At 36.5% G+C, this 25,876-nt stretch overlaps 1 protein-coding gene across 8 annotated transcripts in view; it reads right to left on the bottom strand.

Annotated features, from left to right (window-relative positions):
• Rad17 (Rad17 checkpoint clamp loader component) overlaps window positions 1-25,876 on the bottom strand; it is a 404,427-nt gene that overhangs the window by 145,780 nt on the left and 232,771 nt on the right. For 7 of the 8 annotated variants that reach the window (XM_090401712.1, XM_090401709.1, XM_090401711.1 and 4 more), the window contains one exon: window positions 8,066-8,197. The exons of the other annotated variant lie outside the window; for it this stretch is intronic. In XM_090401712.1, coding sequence (XP_090257838.1) covers window positions 8,066-8,197 — 132 coding nt within the window. The remainder of the gene's footprint in view (window positions 1-8,065; window positions 8,198-25,876) is intronic. 8 annotated transcript variants of the gene reach the window in all.

Here is a 25,876-nt window from a genome sequence, read left to right as displayed (position 1 = left end):
AAAAAGATAACTATATACCTGGAAAAGTCTAAGATTGATTATACACCTCCAAATCAAAATATTAGAATAATCAAAGAAAATGTGCTAATTGATTTGCAATTCTAATTTATCGTATAGAAAATAATTATCACCAAATATGAATTGCCACTATCTAAACTACATCCTTTGTAGATGATATAACCATGTAAACACATAAAAATGTAATATAAATTAAAAGAAAACTGTTATTTGAAAACATTCACAAAATTTTTTAGCATCATTCAAAATATTAGAATATTCCAAATTTTTCCAACTGGTTTCGAGGAGAGCATAGAAATAGCATATATTTCAGTAGCTGCAGACTGACTTATGTGTGAGGAATTGTTTGTGCGTGGATTTCAGTTAATCATTTGCTAAACATGGGTCGAATGTGCTAAACATGGGTCGAAACTTCTTAGCTTATGACATATCATAAGCTAAGAAGTTTCATATAGTGTTTCTACACAAAGAAGGCTAAACTCAACAGTTTATAGCTAAGGAATTGAAATGTTCTCGAGCAAGCATATGTAGAGTATGAGTAGAGTATTGAGACAGTATCCTAATAACTGGAGTTTTCAAAATAATCACTGCAATAGTGGTCGAAAGGTAATAACTACATCAAGAGATGAGAGGAGATTGAAGAATATCGTGAAGTGTAAGGTATTTTTACAGGAAATGAAAAGAACTAGGTGTGAATTATATATTGGGTTTTATCCTTTATCCAAGTGTTAGCAAAAGTTTGCACCTGAAGTACTTTCAGGACTGGGGCAACCCGTGGTAAAGGTGGTATAAGTTCTCATCACTTGCTTTAGTATCTCCCATAATGCAAAGCACATCTCCTTGCAGACATGTATAATGTTATGCATTAAGGGAATGGCCACTACACAGACCGGTTTTGACCTTTATTGAGATCTCATCAGTGGGAGCCAGACCAAGAGGTGGTGATACTAAAGTGAAAGTAATGGAGAAGTCATATTTACCTATACAAGTTGCCAAAAGGTGTTACACTCTATTATTAAAATTCTCAGGATTAGAGATAAGTTTATGGAAGTTTTTCACTTGGCTATGCTACTAATTATATATTGGGTTTTATCCTTTATCCAAGTGTTAGCAAACAAAGTTTGCACCTGAAGTACTTTCAGGACTGGGGCAACCCATGGTAAAGGTGGTATATGTTCTCAAGAAGGGAAATGAAATGTTCTCAAGCAAGAATGAGTAGAGTATTGAGACAGTATCCTAACAACTGGAGTTTTCAAAATAATCACTGCAATAGTGGTCTAAAGGTAATAACTACATCAAGAGATGAGAGGAGATTGAAGAAATTGAAGTTCTTTAAGAACTTATATCACCTTTACCATGGGTTGCTCCAGTCCTGAAAGTACTTCAGGCACAAACTTTGTTTGCTAACACTTGGATAAAGGATAAAACCCAATATATAATTAGTAGCATAGACAAGTAAAAAAACTTCCATAAACCAGGTGTGAATGTATCTAAATCTATAACATTGAGACAACTTTACATATTGGGTTTTAAATCATGTGTGCCTAAGACGAAGCCACTTATGACTTCTAGGCAAAAGGCAGCTAGAGTGCGATGGTGTAACCAAAGACTGTTGTGGGGTCAAAAGGACAGCAAGAAAAGGTACTTTTTGGCGATGAAGGTGTTTACCATCTCAAGCAAGAAACATTTGATCAAGAATGCATGAACTGTTTGGTGAAATTTGCAACCACTGTCGTGGTATGGGCACAATTGTATGACCAGAGAGGGTCCAGGAAGGCTGTGTATTGTGTGTATGAAAGAGTTAATTCTAAAGTGTACTAAGAAAGTCTTGAGCACTTTATCTTAATGCATCAGAAGATTTATGTGATGGTGATTTCATTTTTCAGCAAGATTCAGCTTCTTGACATACTTCCAAGACCACTACTAGATGGCTCAAAGAAAGGCAAATCAATGTAATTCCTTGGAGGGTCAACTCACCAGATTTAAACCTCATTGAGAATTTGTGGGAAATTATGAAGAAACATCTTCAAGAAGTTGTCCCAAGAGACAAAACTGAACTTGTTTCTAGTCTGCAAACCATATGGACATGTTTTAATAAAAAAGACTGTGAACCGCTACTAAATAATATGTCCAACAGTTTACGAATGGTCATAAAAGCTAAGGGGGATGAAACAAAGTACTAATTATCATGTTGTTTCCCTTTGACCGTAATTTCTGTGCATTTATTTTTGCATTATTCTAACATTTTGAACCACGTTAAAAATTATTCCAATTTTGTGAATGTTTTCTAATAACAGTTTTCTTATAATTTATATTACATTTTTATGTGTTTACATAGTTATATAATCTACAAAGGACATAGATTTAGATGACCCAAGCAACACTTGATACACTTCTGATTCTTTCACCTTTAATTCTCCTAATCCTTGCCTCCCTTCTACATGTTGCACAGCATCATTCACACCACTATGATATACACTGATGAAGTGTTCATTAAATAATTCCACTATATCCTTTCCGATGGCTACTCTGCTACCATAACTATCTACCAATGGTAACCTGACATAATTATTTTTGCTCCTGCTTGTCACATAGTAGAAAAATTCCCATGGAATTTTCTTCCAATGGCTCAAATTTTTCTTCCTTTCTTTCATTCCAATGGAAGCTTTGACCTGACTGGCCAATCTCCTCTCATATTCTACTATTTCAACTACACTTGACACTTTTCTGGCATGCAATTTATATTCTTCAAGCATCTGTTCACTACAAACTGTCTTGCAGTTCCTCCATAACAACTTCTTTTAATGCTTGCTTGATTTCACTGTTCATCCGTCTCACTCCTACTTGATTCGCTTAACTATTGATATATCTTTCTACATAATTCATCAATCCAATGTATTGATGCTAGTTGACTACAGATCTCATAATCATCCACCTTATAGTTCCACATACAGACCTTCTTGATAACTTTTTCCTGTTTGAGTACCCCAAACAAATATCTCATGATCACTTTCACCAACAGGTGGCAGTGTTGATATGTCATTCACTACCACATCCTGTGAGGATATCACCAAATCTCAAACCGATAAATTTTGTGTTACTTCCATGTTGTTTCCTGCAGAAACTCAACAGATTTACTCTCTTTGTTATTTCCTAGCCTATAACAACATCCTATTAGATATACTATTCTAATGATATCAACTTCACACCAAGTATATTCAAAATCTTCCCACTTATTACTATTTTCCACTTCCACTCTTGAAGGACAAAATTCCCTTGCTATCATTAACAATACTCCTCTGTCCCTCTCTTCACTTTCCTGTCTTTTTGAAAAATTCTATATCCTACCATTTCAAGTCTTAACAAATTTGTATTTAAGTTTCATAGATCTGGAAAAGGCATATGATAAGGTGCCAGAGGGAAAGCTCTTCAAAAACTAAAGTTATATGGCGTAAATGGGACATTATATTAGGCAATACATCGTCTCTCTATTTAAGTTGTAAGTCAGTGGTTGGAAATGAAGATGGTTTAATGTTAAATCAGGTTTGCAACAAGGATGCACACTGATATTCATTATTTATCTCCACTGGTATTCATTATTTATATGGATCACATTATGAAGGAAAGTTGTGTTAAATTTGATATCAAAACAGGTGGGGATGTTAATCTTAGCCCTTTATGCAGATGATGTTATACATCTGAATAAATCCAGCACAAGTTTGCAAGATTCTCTGACTAAACTGAATAATTGCTTAATAAATTTGATATGAAAACCAATAAAAAGATAAAGACAATGAAAATAGTCAGAAACACTGAAAATATGAAGTAAATCCTTAAGTAAGAATGGAGAACCTACCGGACAAGTATAACATTTCAGCTATTTAGGCACAAAGTTTAGTGACGATAGCAAATTAAATTTGGAAATAGACAGGAGATTTACAAATTAGAAAAAATCCTAAGAAGTTCTTTTGCTATATGGCAAGTAAAAGGAGGAATAACTATAGAAGGATGACTTTAAAAAGCATTGATGATAGGGAAGTGACAGAAGCAAATCAAATAGTTAAGTTACTTAGTGATAATTTTCCAAAAGTGTACCATCTTGGTTGTGATAGTGTAATGCCAAATGTGTCATTGATTGATGAGAGTCTAGAGATAGAAGAAATAGAGGGGCTTAGTATATTACAGAACATTAATGCTACCACTGCCATAGAGTTAGATGGAATATCGACCCATGTGTTACGAGAATGTGCATGAGATAGCACCTCCGCTGACCAAACTGTTTAATTTAAGCCTCAGATCTGATAAATTCCCAATAGAGTAGAAAGAGGGGAAAATAATTCAACTGCATAAGGGAAGCTCTAAGACAGAAGTAACAAATTATAGTCAAATCAGTATATCATGAGTAGTAGTGGTTAAGATTTTGGAGAAAAGGATAAAAATTAAAATTCAGAATTGGGTGGACAGAAATATGATACTTTATAAGGGGGCAATGTGGTTTTGCAAAGGGAAGGTCTCGTTTTATTAAATTACTTTCTAAAATAAAGTAACAGTGGAAGTAAATCCTGAAACACATCCCAACTCAACATCACCACAGTTCAAGATTGGTACTATCGACATAAGTATGAATGACAAAGAAATGGAATTAGAAGAAGAATTGGATAAATAGCAGATGGATATAATAGGGGTGGCTGAAACAAAAAAAGTCAAAAACTGGTGAGATCTTTCTAAGCAATAAATACAAAATGTTATATTCAGACAATAACAATCAGAGAAAAGAAGGAGTAGCTATAGCATTCAACACTAAATACAAGGTTAATCTTCTGAATGGCATGCAATATCAAGTAGAGTGATGTAGACAAATATCAGAATGTGGAACTGGACAATGAGACATATTTGTGCCTATGGATCAACAGAAGCTTCTACTAAGAGAGAAATGGAGGATTTTCTAAGGCTTTAGAGAAAGCAACTGACACAATGAAAACAGAAAAGTTGGTCCTTATTTGGGATCTGAATAGCAGAGTAAGAAATAATTGTCAGACATACAGAAATATTTTGGGAAAATTTGGAGAAAAGAACAAAGCTAATAATAATGGCAAATACCTCTTGGATTTCTGCTCAAAGTATGGACTGATTATTACTAACACAATGTTCCAACATAAAAATACGCAAATTCAGAAGGAGAGAAGAGGCAAGGAATAAGAAAAGTCTCATTGATTATATTACTGTCAACAGTGAGGTTTTCTCCCTGGTGCAGGACACCAGAGTGTACAGAGGATTTGAAATTGGAAGTGATCACTATTTAGTCTTGAGCAGAATAAAACTGAATTTCATTTTGAAAAGCAGAACATTTAAGAAAGTTTTAAAGCTAATAAAAGTTGAGCAGCTCTCAGATGTGAACTGTAAACTAAAATACACAAAGATTATTGAAGAAAAAATTAAAGTGTTTGAGAACAGGAACCAAACCTTGGAGATTCAGTGGCAAGCCTTGAAGAAAACACTGACTGATTCAGCCAGAGAGGCATGTGGTTTTCTATCCTTGCAGACAACCTCACTGTGGTGAGGTTGTCTGTAAGGATAGAAAAATCAGAAACTCCATGATGGACACAGGAAGTTAAAGAGACTGTGAAGGAAAACAAGAAAGCATATCAAAAGTTCCAGGCAAATAAGTCAGCTTGTGCTCTTAGATAATACAGAGACAAATGTAAGAAAGCTAAACAAAAGTCATGGGAAGACTTTGGTAAGAACATAGAAAATAAATATCAAGAGGTGGCAAGATATTCTGAAGGTTGTTGAATAAGCTCAGAAATGGGGGAAAGAATGGTGTAAAAGGAATTAGAGATGATAAAGGTGACATATAAACTGGAGAAAAAGATGTCCTTGAAGTATGGAGTAATTACTTCGAAAAATTGCTAAATGAAACAAGCAGTGATAGCACAGTGGTAAAAAACATTCAACAGGCATACAGTCAGCAATACATATCCATTAAGCTGAAGATACAGTTCTCTTGGCATTAGATCTAGAAATAAAATTAAGTGAACTAGCTCAAGAGTCGAGCATTCAACAGTGTAGAAAGTGGCATGAGCTGTATTTGAATTTTATGGAGTGGACAGGAATCTGTTTTCATCGTTCCAGAATATCCTGTGTTGAGGTCCAAAAAAGAGGTTAATTGATGAATTGAAATATCACCACCAATCATAAAGAGAAGGACATAGGAGAGATGAGATCACTGGAGAGATGCTGATTATGATGGCAAGATGAACTACACCAATGTGACAAAAAAGGAAAGTACCAGAAGAAATATCAATTCTAATATCCATTCACAAAAAGGGAAGCAAAATGGCCTGCAAAAACTACAGAACAATTGCTCTAATAAGTCATGTGGGAAAAGTACTTATGATGATAACAGAAGGCATAAGGAAACTAATGGAAAAATGATCAATAGATGAAAAAATGGAGTACTGTGTATCAAATATTAATTGTGGAGAAAGCTCAAATTTGATAGCAAAATGATGATAGATGAACTACAGTGGTTGTGTAACAATGCATTTTATGTACTAGATAAATTTATTCATGCCTGCTTTGATGACTTTCAGAAAGCATTTGACAGTATAGAAAGTGGCATGAGCTGTACTTGAATTTTATGGAGTGGACAGGAACCTGATATTTCTATTGCAGAATATCAATGATAATGCAAGGGCTACTGTGAATAATTGTGGAGTGACAGTAAGATTGTTCCAGACAACAGGAGGCATCAGTATCTTCAAGCATCTTTTTCATGCTATTGGAAAGAACAATGGATGTCACAAAGGAGAAGATAAAGGGAATTTCAATTCAAAGTACAAAAATCAATAAAATTACAATTTAAAGATGATATAGTCATTATTGAAGAACATGAACTAGAACAGTGCTGAAATGAAGAAGGAAGGAGATGTGGGTTAATACTAAATCTCGAAAAAAACTAAAACAATGATATTCATAGAAAAGGAAAAAAAAGTCAATAAAGATCAAAGGGCATGGGCTAGAAGAGGTTAGAAATTTCATATACTTAGAATGCAACAGGACACACAAGATCCAGACAACAAAAGCAAAATTAAACTTACAGGCAATGGACAAAATATGAAATAAAAGTAAATCAGTGAGTCCTGCAATAAGCTGAGACTGCTGGAAACGTATATTCACAAGTGCTCTCTTTGGTTGTGAGATATGGGTAATGTTAATAACTCTGTGAGATGAATAATGAATTTTGAAAGATCACGTTCTAGTAAGATTCTACAACCTGGATGAGTAGTAACAAAGGAAAAACTATAAAAAAAAAAAAAAAATTAAACTGAGAAGAGAATCTGATGCAGGAAATAATTGTAGTCTGCAGAATAGATAACAGTAGAAAGAGCAAATGTTTGGTACAATGGATGGCATAAACAGAAGAGGACAGCTAGGTTGATAATGGGTAGATGATATGAAAGGAGTGCTGTGAAAAAGTTTGCAGGATTTGAGTTACCCGGAAATGGATAGAGAAAATGGCAAAGAATGGTGAAAAGAGCACTGGACATCAACAGGCATTGGACCCATGAGCACTGATGATAATCATGGGGTCACAAGTTGAATGTTACCCAGAGAAGAATGACAAGAAATCTGCTTGGTATGACACTTAGAGAAGGATACTCTTTTGTTAAGACTGAGAACAGGTGGATAGGACATCATGAGTTACATGATGCATTCAAAATGGAGATAGGATGAACACATTACAAGACACAACAACACTATTCACAGAATGGAGACCTATGGATGGCAGTAGGCAAAGAGGAAGACCAAGAGATGGTAAGATGAAATTGTTCCTTAAATTCTAGATAGATGTTCAAACTAAAGTCTTTCCAGTTAAATGGCATATACACAGTTTTTGACAACACTCTTCACTGATTAAAGAAACCAAAATTCTTCATATAACATAAAAAAAAAACTACCCCCCGCAACTTTACTTTGGTCTGCAAAGGGAATGAAAAGAAGGATTTTAATTTATAAAAAACAAGAAACAAATAAAAGTATTTACCATTTTTATAGTGGTATACCACTGAGGCTTCTGAAATGATCTCCATTTATTACTGCTTCCATGTGAAATTAAATTAAACATTAGACCTCTCGTAGCTAAAGACACTGTATAGTTGGCAAGTATATCATAACCCTATGGTACAGTAAATTTTAAGATTAATTTTTTTTTTAAATTCGAAGTTTTTATATTAATTTTTCTTTGTTTAATTTAGATCACTATGTTAAAATTTTCTCATGATTAAATTAAAAATAAAAAAGTAGCAGATATTTAATGTAAACAATAATAAGATTGTTTACATTAAATATATATCCATACAGGAAAGATTGGTGCCCTCTCTCGATGAGTCTTCCTCTCTGGAGGTGTCGCATAATAATAATTGTTTATACTAAATTTCTGCTACTTTTTTTTATTTATACTAGCAAAATACATAGGCTAAGTAACATCCACGGTACTGGAAAAGACACAGAGAAAGCTATTTCACAGATCGTGGGAAGTTTTTTTATTTTTATTTTTTTTTATTTTTTAACTATTTGATTATTATTTTATGATCCGATACAGAATAGATTGGTAATGCACCACAGATAAGCAAGAAGGAATGTGTTCACATTTGATTTGAAGAGCTGTGGATTGAATTTCTTGGGAAGGTCGTAAGATGGAAGAGGACAGCAGGAAGGGATGAACAATGAGTAATTTGTTCTGTGGGTTTGGAGGTGAACTGTAAAGGATCCTTGAATATCTGCTGCATGCATTTCAATGGATTTAATAGTGGGTAGAGAAATTATTGATGTTAATTAAGATGCACGGTGGTCACGGATACACTAACACCTCAAGTTTTGAGTGATCGACTTTTGCTATTTTGCATTCATGAGATTGTGTGTTTAAGGGGTGGGTGCTTAAGGGTCAAAGCTCTATAACTGAGAGGAGACCTCCACATAGCCTTTAAAGGCTATGTGGAGAACTGACCAGGGCTTCTGACCTAATGTCCAATTATCACCTTCTCTTGGTGCACCCCATTGGGTATCTACCTGGATACTGAATGAAAGAGGATGGGTTGGCAATTTGGGATTTAGCTGACTAAATTGTATTCTTATTGGCTTAAACCAATATAGAAAATGATGGTACAACAAAATTGACAAAATTTTGGGCCAGTTGGGGCATCGCCTGGTTAAACAAGGCCTCCGTTGTTTTTGCCAGGGAACCAGGGCGAACAGCAAAAAGTCAGCTACTGGAACAAATCTGAAAGCACACCCCAACTCAACATCACCAGAGTTAAAGATCAGTACTATCAACATAAGAAGCCTGAATAGCAAAGAAATGGAGCTAGCTGAAGAATTAGATAAGTACCAGATCAACATAATAGGGGTGACTGAAACAAAAAAGACAAAAACTGGTGAGATCTTTCTGAGCAATAAATACAAAATGTTATATTCAGGAAATGACAATCAAGGAAAAGGAGTAGCCATAGTATTCAACACAAATTACGAGGCTAATCTATTTGAATGGCAGGCAGTCTCAAGTAGAGTGATGTGGGCAAATATCAGAAAAGGGAATTGGACAATGAGACTTATTTGTGACTATGGTCCCACAGAAGGTTCTACTAAGGTAGAAGTGGAGGAATTTTTTGAGTTCTTTAGAAAAAGCAACTGACACAATGAAAAATGAAAAGTTGGTCCTTGTTGGAGATCTAAATAGCAGAGTAGGAAATGATTGTCAGACATACAAAAATATTTTGGGAAAATTTGGAGAAAAGAGCAAAGCTAATAATAATGGCTATGGACTGGATATGGACTGGTTATTACTAACACCATGTTCCAACATAAAAATATGCACAAATTCACATGGAGAGAAGAGGCAAGGAATAAGAACAGTCTCATTGACTTAAGTCTTATTGTTGATAGTGATGTTTTCTCCATGGTGCAGGACACCAGACTGTACAGAGGATTTGAAATTGGAAGCGATCACTATTTAGTCTTAAGCAGGATGAAATTGAATTTCATATTGAACAGAAACACATGTAAGAAAGTTTTAAAGCGAATAAAAGTTGAACAGCTCTCAGATGGGAACTGTAGACTAAAATACACAAAGATTATTGAAGAAAAAATGAAAGAGTTTGAGAACAGGAACCAAACCTTGGAGATTCAGTGGCAAGCCTTGAAGAAAACCCTGATTGATTCAGCCAGAGAGGCATGTGGTGAGGTTGTCTGCAAGGATAGAAAAATCAGAAATCTATGGTGAACACAGGAAGTTAAAGAAGCAGTGAAGGAAAAGAAGAATGCATATCAAAAGTTCCTGGCAAATAAGTCAGCTTTTACTCTTAGAGAATAGAGACAAATGTAAGAAAGCGAAACAATGTGTAAAACTAGCTAAATAAAAGTCATGGAAGGACTTTGGCAAGAATATAAAAAATAAATATCAAGAAGGCGGTAAGACATTCTGCAGGTTGTTGAAGAAGCTTAGAAACGGAGGAAAGAGTGCTGTAAAAGGAGTTAGAGATGATAAAGGTGACATGAAAACAGGAGAAAAAGATATCCTTGAAGTATGGAGTAATTACTTCGAAAAATTGCTAAATGAAACAAGCAGTGATGACAGCACAGTGGGAAAAAACACTGACCATACATGCAGTCAGGAATACATATCCATACTTAAAGTAGAAAAAGCCATCAAAGACTTGAAATATCGAAAGGCAGTAGGAGTAGATGATATTCGACCAGAAATGCTGAAGTATGGTGGTATAAAAGTCTTACAGTGGCCGCACTGCATAGTTCAGAAAGCCTGGACAGAGGGACAAATTCCCGATGATTGGAGTAGAGCTCTAATAGTACCCATATATAAAAAGGGAAATAAAACTGAATGTGAGAATTACAGAGGTATTTCCCTACTGAGTGTTCCTGGCAAGATATATGCAAATATACTTGAGAAATGGTCGAGAAGAATTGTGGAAGAAAAGCTTGATGAAAAACAAGTTGGATTCAGGCCAAATAGAGGCTGTCAGGATCAGATCTTCACTTTACGACAAATAGTTGAGAAAGCATGGGAATATAACAATGATCTGTATTTGAGTTTTGTCGACCTGGAAAAGTAATATTACAAGGTGCTAAGAGAGAAGCTAATCAATACGCTACCGTTATATGGTGTCGATGGGGCATTATATCAAGCAAATACTTAGTCTTTATTTGAGTTGTGAGTCAGCTGTCAGAATTGAAGGAAGTACAGGAAGATGGTTTAATGTTAAATCTGGTGTGAGACAGGGATGTACATTGTCCCCTCTGTTATTCATTATCTATATGGATCACATTATCAAAGAAAGTGGTATTAAACATATCAGAATTGGAGATGTTAATGTCAGTTCTTTGCTACATGTGGACGATGTTATACTTCTAAATAAATCTGCTACAAGTTTGCAAGATTCCCTGACTAAATTGAATAACTGTTGTAATAGATATGGTATGAAGGTTAGCATTAAAAAGACAAAGACAATGAAAATAGGTAGAATTGTTGAAAATGTCAACTGTGTTGTGAATGGAGAACCTGTGGAACAAGTAAAACATTTCAGCTACTTAGGCACGATTTTTACTGAAGATGGTAAATTAAATATGGAAATAGACAATAGAATCAACAAAGCTGGTATGCTGGGAAGTCAATTGAATAAATTCATATGGAGTAAGAGAGAAATTAGTTGGAACACTAAATTAGCTGTATACAAGACAGTGTTCAAACCAGTTTTAACTTATGGATCTGAGAACTGGGTTAGAAGTAAAACACTTGACCAAAGACTAGAGACCGCAGATATGAGAGTCCTGAGAAAGATTAGAGGTGTGAACAGATGGCATCAATGGCAATATCATATTAAAAACGTGGATATTAGGAAAGAACTTGACATTGTCAGCATCCAGGAATGCATTAGCAGAGGTAATCTCAGGTGGTATGGTCACTTAAACTGAATGGGCGAGGAAAGATTAGCAAAACAAGTGTTCTCTGCCAGGAAGACAACCCAGAGGAAGACCAAGATATAGGTGGATTGATACGGTACAAAGCGCCTTAGACGATAGAAATATAAGATCTGATGTCTTGACAAGTAGATAGGAAGTTAGTAATGATGTTAAAAGTTAGTTAAAATTTTTCATGTAGTAGTATCATATCCTGTACACCCCTTGAGGGTACATGTCAGGAATTTGATGATGATGATGATGTGATTGTGTGTGTGGGTGTGTGTGTGTGAATTTTTAAAAATATCCATTTAGGCTGGCACATGCTGGTTCTGTGTACATGGAAGCTTATGTGAAAACCCTTACAGTCTTGGTTTAACTTTAACCTTGGGCAGAGCTGTTTCTATGCTGCTTATCTTCCTTCAGACTTACTGGGTTTGTAGTTGGCAGGATGGAGAACAGTGAATCCTAATAAGTCTTTAAAAGCTATGACCTTAGAAAAACGTTTGCTGTTCTAAGAGAAGATATGAAAACACTAAAAAAAAAGGTAATAAAATGAGTGACTGGACTTGGTGAATCTACACTTCATACCATCAGTGACAATGTCAAAAAAAAAAAGTACATAATTGTGTAAATGTAGTTTGAATTTGTTATTTGACCAGTGATTATGCAAAATATGGAAAGAATTTTAGCATCACAGATAGATGGTTTCATCAAAAACTACTATGACTTCTTTAAAAACTGATGGGGGAAGCTACCAAACTTTCATAAGTATATGGAAGACTGTAAACATGGGCAAGTGCTTAACTTAGATGGAGATGTACACTGAGCAAGGAACGTAAAACTTTCAGAGATGATAAAGGATGTTGAATATATATACGAGGGTGGTCTGAAAAGTTCTCGGCCTCGACCATAGATGGCAACACATCTATGCATCCATGTGAAATTGTGATAAACATCCATGTGAAATTGCAAGTCATTCTAACAAGTAGTTTGTTTTATACAGCTGTCTGAAGCAAAAGTGTTGTCTGTATTCCTTGAAGTGGATAAAATTGGGTATCATGCAGTTATAAAATTCTTTCTAAAAGAAGGTTTAACACCTAAAGAAATTCATTTGAAGTTCATAAAACTTTATGGGCACTCTCCTCCTTCATTTTCGACAATTAAGAAATGGGCAGCTGAGTTTAATCGTGGCTGTACCAGCCTAGAAGATGATCCAGGTGAAGGACGTCCAAAAAGTGTAACAACATCAGAAATCATTGATCAAGTGCACAATATGGTATTGGATAACTGACGAGTCAAAGTGTGTGAAACTGCTGACACTACAGGCATTTCAAAAGAACTGTAGGATATATTTTGCATGAAGAATTGCAAATGAAAATGCTTTGCACAAGATGGGTGCTGCACTTGCTCACAGCAGATCAAAAACGCACTCGTATGAAAATCTCTGAACAGTGTTTGGAGCATTTTAACAAGAATAAAACTGATTTTGTGCATCGATTTATTACTATGGATGAGACTTGGATTCACCATTACACACCAGAATCCAAACAGCAATCCAATCAAAACAGCGGACAGAAGCTGGTTATTCAGCGCCAAAGACAAAGTCAGTTCCATCAGCAGGAAAGGCTGTGGCATCACTGTTTTGGGATGCTAAAGGCATTTTGTTTATTAATTATCTTGAAAAGTGTGAAACAATAACTGGGGAATATTATTCTGATCTTTTAACCAGACTAGACAATGCACCTGCCCACAAAGGTGTTTTGGCAATGGGAAAATTAAGGGATCTGCACAATGAATTGTTGGAACATCCACACTATTCCCCAGATTTGACTTCCTCTGACTTCTATCTCTTTCCAAAACTAAAACTCTTCCTCGCTGGTCAGTATTTTTCTTCGAATATAGAGGGGTATTTTGCAGATAATGGCACTGGAATAAATGTATTAGTCTTAAGGAAGATCATGTTGAAAAATAAAAATAATTTCAAAATTATAAATTCGTTTTTTTCATTTCAATTCGTTTTTTGGCCGAGAACTTTTCAGGCCATCCTTGTGTGTGTGTGTGTGTATACATATATATACTCACCCAAATGTTTGTGATAATAAGAAGGTTCTGAAGTCTGAAAAACATGTAGTGAAGATGAATCAGTGAAGGTCTGATGCTGCTTGAATTTAGTGTTTCATGCTAAATTATGATATACATTTTATATTATTTATGATTCAACTAAATCTTCTCTTCATGAAGCCAACTGTGGTGTTTTTGACTTTGTTTTTGTTTCCATTTATCTTGACAACATAAGCTCTCTAGTTATGTGCATTTTGAGTTGTGTGATATTATCCTGTGTAATGCGGAATGCACTACTTATGAAACTTGAGGTATTACTGTATTTGTATAAGATGCAAACAGCAGAAACCAAATGATTGTAGGGGGGGATGAACTGGTGAGAGTTGGATCATTTTTTTTTTCTGTGATGGATCAAGTATTTTTAGGAAGCTCTTAGGGGCACAAGCCCAAATGTGAGAATAGTATTCAAACAGTTGATGGGCATGTGATTTGTACTGAGTTGTCATGAAGAGAAATCTCACTGTGTACACACACACACACACACACACACACACACACACACACACACACACACACACACACACACGCAGAGTCAGTCAAAAAAATGTATATACACTTTAACAGATGTCATCTATGGACTTTTTTCAGTTGGATCGAATTACAGTAGCAATGTGCAATATGATATTCTCTCAAAAGATGTCGTTACTCTCATGAATACTAGCATCAACATGTGACTGGTAAGAGTCAAACAAAATGGCCGAGGCACGCAAGACCATTTTAAAGTGGTATTTCAAATTTGAGAATGTTGATGAAATTCAACATCAATTTAAGTTTAATGGAATAGTGAATCGGCATAATTGTGTTTACTGGGCTCCAGAAAATTCGGGCATTCATATGGACAAGGCAGTCAATTTACTGGGGATCAATGTGAATTGTCATCTAGGGGTTTAATAGGACTTCTTTCAAGGTACCGTTACTGGTCAAGTGTACCTAGACATGCTATACACATCCATTTTACCTGCCATTCATGCACTTGATAGAATGATGAGGTGCAGTCAAGTTTCCCCTCCATTTTCTGATTTAATACCCTTGGACTTCTACCTATGGGTGACTCTAAAGGATGTAGTGTATTGTAGAAAACCAGCTACACTGGTGGCGCTTTGGAAAGAAAGTGAAACGGCATGCACAGCAATCCCACTAGACACTTTGCCCAATTGCCCAAGCAGTAGTTCGCCATAATAATAAGTGCCTGGATGCCAATGGTAACCAATTTGAGCACCTCGTGTAATTGTAGAAGTCAAAGGCAACTTGTACTCATCCCTTGATGTCAGTATAAATTTACTATTACAATTTTTATACAGGTTTTTCTTTTGCTGAAGTGTGTATACATTTTTTTTGACAGACTCTGTGTATATATATATATAGTCTTGCCATAAATACTGTTGTAACTTCCACAGATCCCCACAGAATTGAGTGAGTCTGGGCCGTCAGTGGTGCTGTGCGTAGCCAACATTCGCATGTTTATCAGCAGAGAGAGTTGTCTAGTATGGGTTGACATGTAGTGAGAAGATTATAAGAACCATGTAGCTATAATAGTACTTCAAATGGTTGAAATGCAGCCACCTGTTATTTTCAACACACTAAAAACACTTGGAATCAGTAGGATGTTTGTGTATTGGACTATTAACCATTACAACGATACAGAAGACTGCCAAAGAACAGACTAACCATGTTGCATTAGGATGCAACAAGTGGTGAGGACTGTGAAGGCATATTTCTGCCATAATCCTATGAGAACACGGAAAGTAATGTCATGAGAGATGAATGTTTTGCAGATAATGATGTCATGTGTACTAACTGATGACCCAGGGGTGAAGTGTCCATTCTACTGGACACTTCACCACTGTTGTATGGCAAGGACCATACAACAGTGTTTAGAGGCAAATGTGCCCAACCACACATCACCATTTGATTGGCCATCTGAAAATCCTGATCTGAATCCACTGGACTTCAAATTGTGGTTGGAGCTTGAGAAAGTAGCCTGCAAAAAATGACATCCCAGCATCGCCAGCCTGAAGATGGATTTGGAGTGAGCAATGGAAGTGTTTCCATTGGATGCTGTGCATGCTACCATCAATATGTGTCCTCACAGACTTGGGTGTCTGTGAAAACAAAAAGGGACATTTTGAACATTGAGTGCTGCTATATGCATGTCATGCATATGGTTTTAACTGTATTAGATTGGCAGTTAACTTTACTAATATGCAGATTGGCGAGTTTGGGTGAAAAAAAAAAGAGCCCTGTAGAATCCTAGCATTAGAATAAGATAAGAAATCATCCACCAAAATGCATAGTATGCATCCAGTCATGGTCATACCAAAGCCTTGATACAACCATGTGAAATTTGCCAAACTTATCCATAGCATTTGTCTTTGGACAAATGTTATGGATAAGTTTTCAAGCACTCAAAGACAACACAAGTAAGCATTGCTCTGTTAATCAACAGTGGTGGAACCATACTGATGATTTTTGATTGCCTTCCAGGTAGTGTAGGAATTCAGTGTTCATGGTTCTTTCCCCTTACTTTAGAAAGGAACTGAAGTAAGAGAAATTGGATGGTATTTTGATAGCGCAGATTCGTACCCTTCTTAGGAATGGGCTATATATGGGCTAATTTCCAGGATACACCAGTGGAACACAGACAGAGAGATAAAAGGTGACACAGGATGGGCTCAACTCTTAAGTAGAGAAATGCAATTACAACCAGGAAATATTTTGGCATCCAATTTGGACAAGAAAGTTTGACTTTATCTGTGGATGATGACGCAACAGAACCATCCAAATATAACAGAATTGAAAATGTTGGACAGATGTTATGATATATGTTAATAGCTTTGGCAAGAAAGGGCATGAATGCAGTTTGAACAGGATAATACATGCCTCTACTTTTAGATCTTTCAAAATCTATTTTGGATGTGCTGTTAGTTTCTTTGCAGCTATTATGAGCTTTGGTATATGTAGCAAAGGAAGATGAAGTTGGGATGTGTACAAGAGTTATAGTATACCCAATTCTTCATTTGTACAACCCTGGAGCACCACACAACCTTTTGGAAAACCAATATTAGATAAGGAATAGGAATAGAGTGGAGTTTGGAATAAATGTTTCCACACAAATAAACATTACTTTGATCAAATATGCTTAGCATATGTTTGAATTGGAAGGATTAAAACTATACCACAACCATGTAATGAGGTGCAGAAGTTATCAAGAACATCCCAATTGACATTCCTATGATGCCATACAATATGTGGATGAAAGCAGTTGTGTGCATGTGTATGAATTATCTAAAGGACAAACAACATTCACAGTGCACTTAGCTGGAGAGCATTTAATGTTATGTGGTATTCAGGTAGGCATGTGAACAATACATGTAAGACCACTGATGACAGCATAGCATATGTCTCGACATCTGATATTTGCATGATCTGTGCAGCTGGAAGAGGAAAGCCATTTGGCGATACGAAGATTAAAATTCTTAAGGAAGATAACTTCACTGTCAGGAATGTTGGATTGAAGAAAAATCAACATTTAAAAAAAGGAAATCAAAAGAGTTCAGAATGGTTGATGGTATTAGGAGAGCAACAGAGAGAGATGAATTTGATAGAATGGGACACAGAAATTTTTAGTCAAAACAAACAACTGTGTATATTAGTTTTATCTTAATTCCACATGTTCTTATATGGATTGCAGAATGAAAAATCCAAGTTTCTGGAAGAATGGTTAAATTTGGGTTTTATTAGAACATGGACAACTGAGGACAATAACCATGGGAGCAGCACATAAACAAATCAATATTTGTTTATGTGTAAATAAACAAATAAATAAATATTATATTAGTTGTGATCAGTTGGTGGAGAGAGACCTGTAGAGCAGGTGCCCTCCCTCGATGAGTCCTTGGACTCCCTGGAGTTGTCTAATAATAATAATATATAAAGCAAACAAAAAAAGTAAAAAAAAAAAACCCATCAAATTGGCATGTGAATATAAAATAAAGTTAGAATCAGATGATGTGAACTGCAAAAACTAATTCCTTTGAAAAAAATATAAAAACTTCAAGCACTTTAAGTTAGATAGAATCAGCTGGAGTGCATGTGACATAACCAGAATAGCAAGTGTAATAAATAATACTTATGTTCTTGCATATAGTGGCAGCATTCCATCAGAATATGATATGTGATTAGGCGAGTTTTATAATGCTTGCACATTAAGTGGGTAAAGTACTCATTTAGATGAAACCACTTTACTTCATAAAATTATTATTATATTGTACATCTCCATGGAATCCAAAAACTCATTGCAGGAGACCCAATCTATCCACACAATCTATCTACCTCTCCTTGAACCCATTCTACTTATTCAAAATTCTCCAAGCAAAAAATCTAGTCCTCACAGCTCTACTAACATTCAATTTCCAGGGATGATCCCTTGTTCTGGTCCCTCTAGCGAAGTGCTGAAACATTTCCCCTGCATCTATCTTACAAAACCCTATAAGCAACTAAAATATTTCTATCATGTCCCCTCCCTCTTTCTTCTAGCAACCAACTTCTGCAATTCACACACCTTCAAGCTATCCTCATAGGGAACATTCCACAGCCCACTCACCATCTTGGTCAGTTGCCTTTCAATCCTCTCCACTGCTTCCTCATCCCCAAGAACCCCAGTGGACCAAATTGATCACAGTAATCCAGATGTGAGCATATCAAGGCATTATAGAAAGGAATTATTATTGTTGTTATTATTTAGGCTCCAAGGAATCAAAAGACATATTGTAGGAGGTCCCTCCTAGGAAACACAAAGTCTATGCTACCACTCCTTAAACTCATTGACTGTTCTCGCTCTCACCACTCTATCAAGCAATGCATTCCATGGCTCAACCACCTTCCATGCAAAGAAACCACTCCTCACAGTTTACTTTTGTAACTTCCAGGGATGGCCCCTTGTCATTACTCCTTCTTGCTGTTCAACCAAGTGAAAGAACTCCCCAAGTGTCAACCCTGTAACCACCTCTCAACAGTTTAAAAGTCTCAATCATATCACCTCTCCTTCTTCTTCTATCCACCAAACTCTGCAGTCCACATTCCCTCAACTGATCCTCATAACTAACATACAGACCTGAAACTGTCTTTGTTATCTGCCTTTGTACCCTTTCCACAGTTAATTTGTTCCCTTCAAATCCTGGGGACCAAATCTGAGAACAATAGTCCAAGTGTGGTCTGATCAGAGATTTATACAACGGAATTATAATCCTCTTATCTCTGCAGGTCAGTGTCCTTCTCATAATAGCAGCAATCCTCTGTGTTACCTTCACCACCTTTGCAATATGTCCCCTAAACTTCAGGTTTCTATCAATCATCAACCCCAGATCTCTTGTCTCCCCTACTTCCTCCAGTATAGCTCCTCCAACAGAGTATGAAACATCCCATCGATGTGTCCCAAACCTCAAGACCTTACATTTTGCTGCATTAAATTGATACCCCCATTCATTTACCCATCTGTCTAGCTTATTTAAATCCTCTTGCAGGACTAACACATCTGCACTATTACTAATAACCCTTCCCAGCTTCATATCATCCACAAACAACTGAATATCCACCTGCAATCCACTGACAATGTCATTGATATAAAGGTTAAACAATATAGTTCCTAGTACTGAACCCTGTGGGACCCCACTTGTAACCCTCTGCCTCCTTGAAACTGTCCCACCATACACAATTCTCTGATACCTATCAGACAGCCAATTCTGAATCCAGTTGACCAACCTGACATCCAAACCCATGTGCTCCAACTTAAATATCAGCTTATCATGTGGCACCCTGTCAAATGCCTTCGCTAAATCCAAGAAAATTGCAGTATATACCTTTCCCTCATCTAATGTTCTTGCAACTTTATTATAAAAGGCTAGCATATTGCTAAAACAAGAGCGTCCCCTCACAAATCCATGTTGACTCTCACAGATAACATTAACCTCATCTGCCCAATGTTGTATACCGTCCCTAACTAATTTCTCCAAGATCTTAAAAACCACTGATGACACACAAACTGGCTTGTAATTAGACACTTCCAATTGCCTTATGCAATGGAACTAACTTACCTTCCTTCCATTCTCTGGGCACCTTTCCCATAGCAAGACTTTCATTGAAAAGCCAGGTCAAAGAAGTTGTCAGTTCCTTAACACATTCTCTCAAAACTCGTAGTGAAATACCATGCGGTCCAACAGCTTTACTGACATCCAAAGTACTCAGTATTTGGAATAAGCTCTCCTCCTGCACCTCTAAACCTCGAACCTGCCCTATCCCTCTAGTATTAAAATTTACTCATTCAGGATGAAATACACCAATAAAGTGTTCATTGAACAATTCCACTATGTCCTCTGCATATTCCTATTTTTATCCACAATGTCATTCTTCTATGATCATATCTCCTCCTACTGGCCACATAGCTAAAAAATTCCCTAGGATTTTCTTTGAATCTTAGTGTCAATCTCTTCTCATATTCTAGTTTCACCTTCCTTACCATACTAGTCACTCTCCTGGCCTGTGTCTTATATTCTTCATGCATCTGCTCTTCCCGTCTCCTTATATCACTTCCATAGTCTCTTGTTCACCTCCAGTTCCTGTTTAATATTGTTTGTCATCCACTTTAAAGGATGTATTCCACAAGTGAAGAAAAGGACACAATTTGGTGTGTCCTTTTCTTCACTTGTGGAATACAGCTTACTATTGCTGCTAACAAATATTCCGTCATAATTTCCCAAGCACTAATGATATCCCGGCCTTCCAATTCCTCCCTCCATGAAACTTCCCCAAGTTGATGTCTAAGACTATTATAATCACCTGCCTTATAATTCCATATATGTTCCCATCTCTTTAATACAGGAGTATTAAAGAGATGGGAACATATATGGGAACAGAGATGTCTATTCATCTTCCAAGTTATCTTAGGCAAGAAATATCTAGCCTAAGATATTTCTCAATCAAGAATTCTAGAAATTCCATTCCCTTATTGCTATATGCATCTTCCTCTCCTCAATTTATACTGCTGTAGTTAAAATCTCCCATAAAAATCATTCTCCTTGCACTTGCAAAGGAGAATGAGTGTCCCCACCCTCTGTGCTCCTTGGTTTGTAGCAACACACACCCCATTAAATATCCCATCTTGCCTATCTCTACCTCACACCATATGCTTTCAAAATCATTAGTGTCACTGCCTTCCAAAGCCACCACTCTTGAGGACGTAAGTCGTCACTTATCATAAGCAGTACTCCACCACCACGTTTTCCCTGCCTATCCTGCCAAAAAATGCTGTACCCTGCTACTTCTATTCCTGTTATTATATCCTCTTCTGTCAACCACGTCTTAGTGATCCCAATAATCTTTGGCCAGGCTGATGCTATCAGCACCACCAATTCCTCTCCTTTATTCCAGATACTCCTGGAATTAATATAAAGCATAAAAATGCCACTATTTCTATACCCAGCATTATCGACTCCAACTTCCTTATCTGTACTTGTTAATTTGTTCTTCAATAGGCAAGCAATCTTATGGGTTACCTTAGCTACCTTAGCAATATGTCCTCTAAACTTTAACGCTCTGTCTATCTGTAAATATCTAGCTTCACCTGCCATCCCTACCATCTTGGAGTGCAGTGCCATTAATGTAATATATATCTTGTAATTTATTTATTCCAAAATGCATAACTTTACATTTCTCAACATCAAACTGACACCCATTAACTTTTGCCCATACTGACAGCCTATTCAAATCGTCCTGCAAGCTTTCCACATCGTCTTAATTAACAATTACTCTACCTGATTTCACATCATCAGCAAATAACTGAATATTTCCTTTGAGGTTATTTCCTATATCATTTATGTACAAATTAAACAGCAATGGTCCTAGTACTGAGCCTTGTGGCACACCACTAGTTACCTGTTTTTGCCTCGATTCTGCTCCCCCACATGCCACTTTTTGATATCTGGCCAGCAGCCACGATCTTATCCACTTAACCAGTGTCATATCCATACCCATTTGTTCTAATTTGCATAACGGAGTTCCATGTGGTATTCTGTCAAATGCCTTTGCAAAATACAGCAGAATCACCATATAGCCATTTCCTTTATCCAACTCTGTTACTCTATTATAAAAGATAGTAAATTACTAAAGCATGAATGACCCTTCACAAAGATGTTGACCATCGTGCAGTATCATATTTTTATCCACCCATTCTTGAATTCTCTTTTTGAACCCATTTTTCCAGTACTTTTACCACCACACCTGAGATACTAATTGGTCTATAATTTGCTACTGCAGTCTTAGAATCTCCCTTATGCAAGGGAATTTTTTTGGCCTCTTTCCACACTCTCTTGGAAGTGTGGAAAGAGCTGAGACTAGAGCTAGGACTTAAATTAAAGAGCCTAGCCAAAGGCATTGCCAGTTCCCTTGCACATTCTCACAAAACCCTAGTTGATATTCTAACTAATCCCACAGCTGTATTTACATTGAGATTCTGCAATATCCTAAGAACCTTCAATTCATCAACCTCTGTTCCTATGTTAGCGTCTGCCACATAGGTTAAACAGTAACCCCATTAGGATGATATATCCTTGCAAAGTGGTCACTCAGTAACTCAACTATTTTATCTGCTTCTGTCTCTTCGTGACCATTACTCATTAAGGTTAATCTTCCATAGTCATTCTTCCTTTTACTTGCCACATAACAAAGAACTCTTTGCAATTTCCATTGGCCTGCTCGGTTAGACTCTTCTCATAACCTGATTTTGCCCTTGCCATGCTGGTCACCTTTCATGCCTGAGCCTCGTACTGTTCATGAGTTTCCTAGTCACCTTTCTCTTTATATACCCTCCACAGTATTTTCTTCTTCTTGTGCTTAATGATATTACTCATCCATCTAACTCATATCTGATTAGCCCTCCTTACCCTAGGTATACAATTTAATACTGCTTCCTCTAGATGAGCCTTAACTATATCCCATGCACTACTAACATCTTTATCCTGCAGTGTTTTATGCCCATGGTATACAGATTTAAGCTTCTTCCTAAGCATATCATAATCATCCCTGCCTTGTAGTTCCACAAATACCCCTTCTTAATAGAATATTCCTCATGTTTTATAATCAAGACCACATGATCACAAATAATTCTTACATTTGCAAAAGTGCCAGATGTAGACGATAAGCAAGCAAACATATGAGCTGTTAAAGGCTATGACAGGCTGTGTAAACTATACATATTTGAATAGTTTTTTTCTTTTGTGCTTGAAGCTGAAAGAAATACAGCTCAGAAGTACAGTTACTGTATTTGTGTAGGATCTGATTGAAAACAACACAATCAACACACCTAGATGTAAAATCGGTATTCTAATATTGAGTGGATTTATGATTTGTAGTTAGTAGCTCAAACAGGAGAAATGTACTTGAGGAAGGAGGAGGATACCAAATTTTGTTTTTAAAAAAAAAAAAAAAAAAATTGCCAGCCTGGTTGGCCAAGTGGTTAGCATATCTGCTCTCCAGCCAAAAGGCTGCAGATTTGAATCCCACCATGGGCATGGATGTTTGTGATTGTGGAAATACTAGTTGTGGTGGTTGGTGGTACATGGCATTGGTGTGGTTGCGGTTTGTTGTAGTTGGTGGATTGAGTGAGTGAGTTGTAGAGTAGGTGTCCTCCCTCAATGAGTCTATGAACCCCCCTGGAGGTGTCATGTAATAATAATAATAAAACTTTCCTATATGGTATATCTTGGTCAACCATATATACAAAATCATCACAGCAAGCAACATGATTCTCCCTCTCTGCTCAGAGTCAAAGAATATGGTATGAACTGAAAACATATCTTTCTTTATCCTAAATTTTCCAGCAAATTTCACAGGCTACTCAGAAATTAAATAATGGCAAGACAGACAATTTCTGTCTTGCCACTATTTAATTTCTGAGCAATCATCTAAGTGGTATTTAACAAATGCTGTTGAATTCAAAAACTTGTGCACGTATGAGTAATCCCTATAGACTGTTTTAAGATTACTAAATGTTTTTGAAGTGGATTTTCCCAGTTTAAAATAAAATTTTATCACCATTCATTGTTCCAGATTCAAATATTTTGACACAAGGCACTAGCACCATCCTGTTCAAACAGTACCTATGCAAGACCTAGTGAAACTATTGATGGTAAAAAAATATGTCTCATTATTTAACAGGCACACTATATATGTATATATACATATATATATATATTTATAAAAATAAATTTAACTGACTAGAACCCGAGAAAGTATAACAAAAACCTTTAATACATCACAACTAGTTTCATCGGTGATCCGACTTCTTCAGGTGAGAAATAAAAACATAAGACATAAAATAACACGGTAAAAAATGAACTTTACAGCTTAATAAAAAGCAGAATGATAACAGTCATATTTGAATAGGTGACCGCGTGCTACCGTTGGCATGAGTAGAATGTGTGCGACAGCTAATTTTTGAGCGCCAGTACTGGATTACTGCGCTATGGGAATAGGGTAAATTGTAGCTAAGATTATTGTTTAAATGTGAAGGGTCCAGAACTATTTCTTTTGATTCGATGATTCTTCTTTCGAATTCATCCTTGCAAATATATAAATTAGTAGTGCGTTCCCAATCAACTTGATGTGGCTGTTCTTCAAGGTTAGAGTTTGCCGAGAAAAGGACATGACTGGAAAGGGCGCTCGCTCGTGCTCTACTGTAGGAGATGTCACGTCTATGTTCCTCAAGACGAAGTGAAACAGATTTGTCTGTCTGGCCAAAATAAGGTCGACCACAGTTGCACAAAACTTTATAAACACCAGGAAAATGCAGATGGTTGTGTTTTGGTTTTGGTCGACTCAGAAAAGAACGAAGTTTTTGGCAGCGTAGTATAGTCGGTCTTTATGTTGAATTTTTTCAGAATCTTAGCTAGTTTTGGGGTAAGAGTGCTGATAAAAGGCAACTGTATATGAGTGATTGGGTTGGAGTCATCTTCTTGTCGAGGATGTTGGCGTGGTCTCAAGCGTTTAGTGATGTTACGAGACGAATATGAATATATATATATATATACAGGGTGTTCGGGATAAATTTGACATATTTTTGTATAATTATATAATATAATTATATAAAAATATAATTATAATTAATTATATTTTTCCATAAGTTACATGTATTAACACACACTTCTCTTCATTTAAAAGGTTGGACCCTTCTTCATTCATATACAAGATGTCAGAAAGGATGGATAGCTGGAACCCACCTGAATCATGGAAGAGAATAACTTGTATCATGATGATTCGTGCCGGCCATCAAAATAAGGATATTTCGACTGCTGCCCAATGCTCCCTGAATACAGTAAAAACAATCAGGCATGAACTAGAGACTTGCAATGGTGACTACGAGGATGTAGCAAGAAGAAAGATCCCTAGCAGACGATCTGATTGCGTTCGTACAGCAGAATTCCTCGCAAATCTGCAGGAACAGGTGTTGAAGATCCCTGGCATTGGAATTCGGGCTTTGTCACGTGAAATGAATGTTGCAGCCTCTACTATGAAGCTTGCACTCAATGAAGACCTCCGCTACTACTCATACAAGCGCCGCAAAGGTCAGCTGCTTACAGAAAAGGCCCGTGAAAAACGTTTGATAAACGCGAAGAAACTTCTAAGCAAAGTGAAACATCCTGCGGAACCACAAACAATCTGGTTCTTTTCCGATGAGAAAAACTTTTGCCAGGATCAAAAACACAACACG

This window comes from Typopeltis vanoorti, chromosome 12 (assembly GCF_054136105.1).
Source record: "Typopeltis vanoorti isolate ZY-2024b chromosome 12, IOZ_Tvanoo_1.0, whole genome shotgun sequence".
In the NCBI taxonomy this organism is placed as follows: Eukaryota; Metazoa; Arthropoda; class Arachnida; order Uropygi; family Thelyphonidae; genus Typopeltis; species Typopeltis vanoorti.
Note: the sequence above shows the minus strand (reverse complement) of the source record. Positions and strands in the feature narration are given on the sequence as shown.